Source organism: Artibeus jamaicensis, unplaced genomic scaffold, assembly GCF_021234435.1.
Source record: "Artibeus jamaicensis isolate MK-2021 breed Jamaican fruit bat unplaced genomic scaffold, CSHL_Jam_final contig_1044, whole genome shotgun sequence".
In the NCBI taxonomy this organism is placed as follows: Eukaryota; Metazoa; Chordata; class Mammalia; order Chiroptera; family Phyllostomidae; genus Artibeus; species Artibeus jamaicensis.
Window position 1 is genome coordinate 541,590 of NW_026521208.1, and position 2,379 is coordinate 543,968.

General features: G+C 41.2%; 1 protein-coding gene across 1 annotated transcript; it reads left to right on the forward strand.

The window, feature by feature from the left end:
• The first annotated feature begins 1,149 nt into the window (after window positions 1-1,149).
• LOC119048082 (olfactory receptor 2A2) lies at window positions 1,150-2,049 on the forward strand. The gene has a single exon (XM_037143630.2). It carries the CDS (start codon window positions 1,246-1,248, stop codon window positions 2,047-2,049), a length of 804 nt encoding a protein of 267 aa, XP_036999525.2. The 5' UTR covers window positions 1,150-1,245.
• The last annotated feature ends 330 nt before the right edge of the window (window positions 2,050-2,379 follow it).

Genomic DNA, 2,379 nt, shown 5'->3' on the forward strand with positions numbered 1-2,379 from the left:
AGTTCATGAGTCCATACTGATAGAAAGATGATAGATGCAGATGGATAAAGATATATAGATAATTGATAGATATGTAGATAGATCATAGAGTCTTTCCTTATGAGGAAATTGACACCCAATAAATGTACCAGCAGTGATGGAGTAAGAACACCACATTTCGCAGTAATCACTACTGACAATCGAGTCAGGCAAGATAATCAACTGGCACTGAAATTAGTGGCTGAGAAGCTCTATGAGGAACAGAATATTATATAGTAACTTTAATGGCTGATCCAGAAATTACATTAGGGAAAAAGATAAAGATTCTACAATGGAGATACTCGGGAGGCACCATGTTCACCAGGCGATCCAGGTGAGTGTCACCAGTGATGGAACACTGAACCTCATGCACCTGCCCGTGAAGCACAATGGAAGATACTTAATTTCCCTGCAGAAAGTGAATAATCTGATTAAAAAATGAGGAGCTGCATGCAGTCTCATTTGGAGAACATTGTAGTGAAGAACTTCTCTACAGTCTTTCAAGATTCAATGGTCATGAATAGCAAAGGGAGAAAGGGTAACTATTTTAGATGCAAGGAGACTAAAGATGAATGACATTGAATCTCATGTGTCATTTTGGATTGGGTCCTTGGTGAGGTGAGTAGAGAGAGAATATTATAGATTAAAGAATCACGTCAATATCAAATTGCCTGATTTTGGTAATTGTGGTTAGATTACTGAATGTCCTTGTTTTTGGTGGAAAAAAAGAGAAATTTCAGGGTAAATGGGTATCATGTCTATCCATACCTTAATCTCAAGTGCTTCATAAAAAAGCAATACTCATATATAATAATATAGAAAGAAACAATTGTAAGGCAAATATGAAATACATAGTAAAATTTGTTAAATCTGGGCATATGGTTAAAATGGAATTCTTTGCATGATTCTTGAATGTTTTCTATAACTTTAAAATGAAAGCTAAAAACAGGTAATCAGTTTCAGGGAAAATGGGAAGTTTTCAAGGAGTGACAAGGATACAACCTTTCTCTGAGATCACGTTGAGATTAACTCCACTTTGTACTGATTCTCTACCCCTGACCTTTATCACAATTCAGTTCCTGACCAGGTCTCTGTAAGGAATGAAGGGGAACTGGTCATTGGGCCACAGAGTTCGTGCTGCTGGGATTCCAGCTCAGCGCAGAGACAGAAGTTCTCCTCTTCTGGGTCTTCTCCCTGCTCTACACCTTCAGTCTGTTGGCAAATGGCATGATCTTTGCACTCATCTGTCTGGACCAGAGACTACACACCCCCATGTACTTCTTCCTCTCCCACCTGGCCATCATTGACATGTCCTATGCTTCCAACAATGTCCCCAAGATGCTGGCAAACTTAGTGACCCAGAAAAGAGCCATCTCCTTTGTCCCATGCATCATGCAGACATTTTTGTATCTAGTATTCGCTCACACAGAGTGTCTGATATTGGTGGCCATGTCCTATGATCGGTATGTGGCCATCTGCCACCCCCTGCAGTACACTGTCATCATGAGTTGGACTGTGTGTACAGTCCTGGCCACCATGTGCTGGTCATGTGGATTTATTATTGCTCTGATACACGTGCTTCTCCTCCTAAGGCTGCCTTTCTGCAAGTCTTGGGAAATATACCACTTCTTCTGTGAACTCCTGTCTGTCCTTGCACTGGCCTGTGGTGACACCTGGCTCAACAAAGTGATCATCTTTGCTGATTCTGTCTTTATCTTAGTCGGGCCCCTCTGCTTGGTCTTGGTCTCCTACACACACATCCTCTGGGCCATCCTGAAGATCCAGTCTGGGGAGGGCCGCAGGAAGGCCTTCTCCACCTGCTCCTCCCACCTCTGTGTGGTCGGGCTCTTCTTTGGCTGTGCCATGGTGGTTTATATGGTCCCTGACACCAGTCAACAAGGGGAGAAGAATAAAATTCTATCCATCTTTTATAGTCTCTTTAACCCAATGCTGAACCCCCTCATCTACAGCCTGAGGAATGCTCAGGTGAAGGACGCCCTGGGTAGGGTGCTGCAGGTGAGGTCCAGGTGAAGGGAAAACTCAGAAAGTTCTCCCAAATAAAATTTCATATACACACAGTAATTGTTGAAGTTCTAGCTATGAAAATAGGGTAAATTACCATGGAAGAGCATAGCTTTTAAAGTTGAAATGGGACAACTAAATTATTAGAATTTTTGGTCTTTCTTTAAAAAAAATAATGAATTCTCGTTTTCTTAAGCCAGGAATATTACATGGACAAGAAATTAAATGTGAGAAAATTATATCAACACACTTCTTTGGCTTATGTACTTAGATATTTGACTTCTCATCACCTTGAGGTAGTTGGAAACAGCACAGTAAAAGTAGTGCTCTATGAGATTC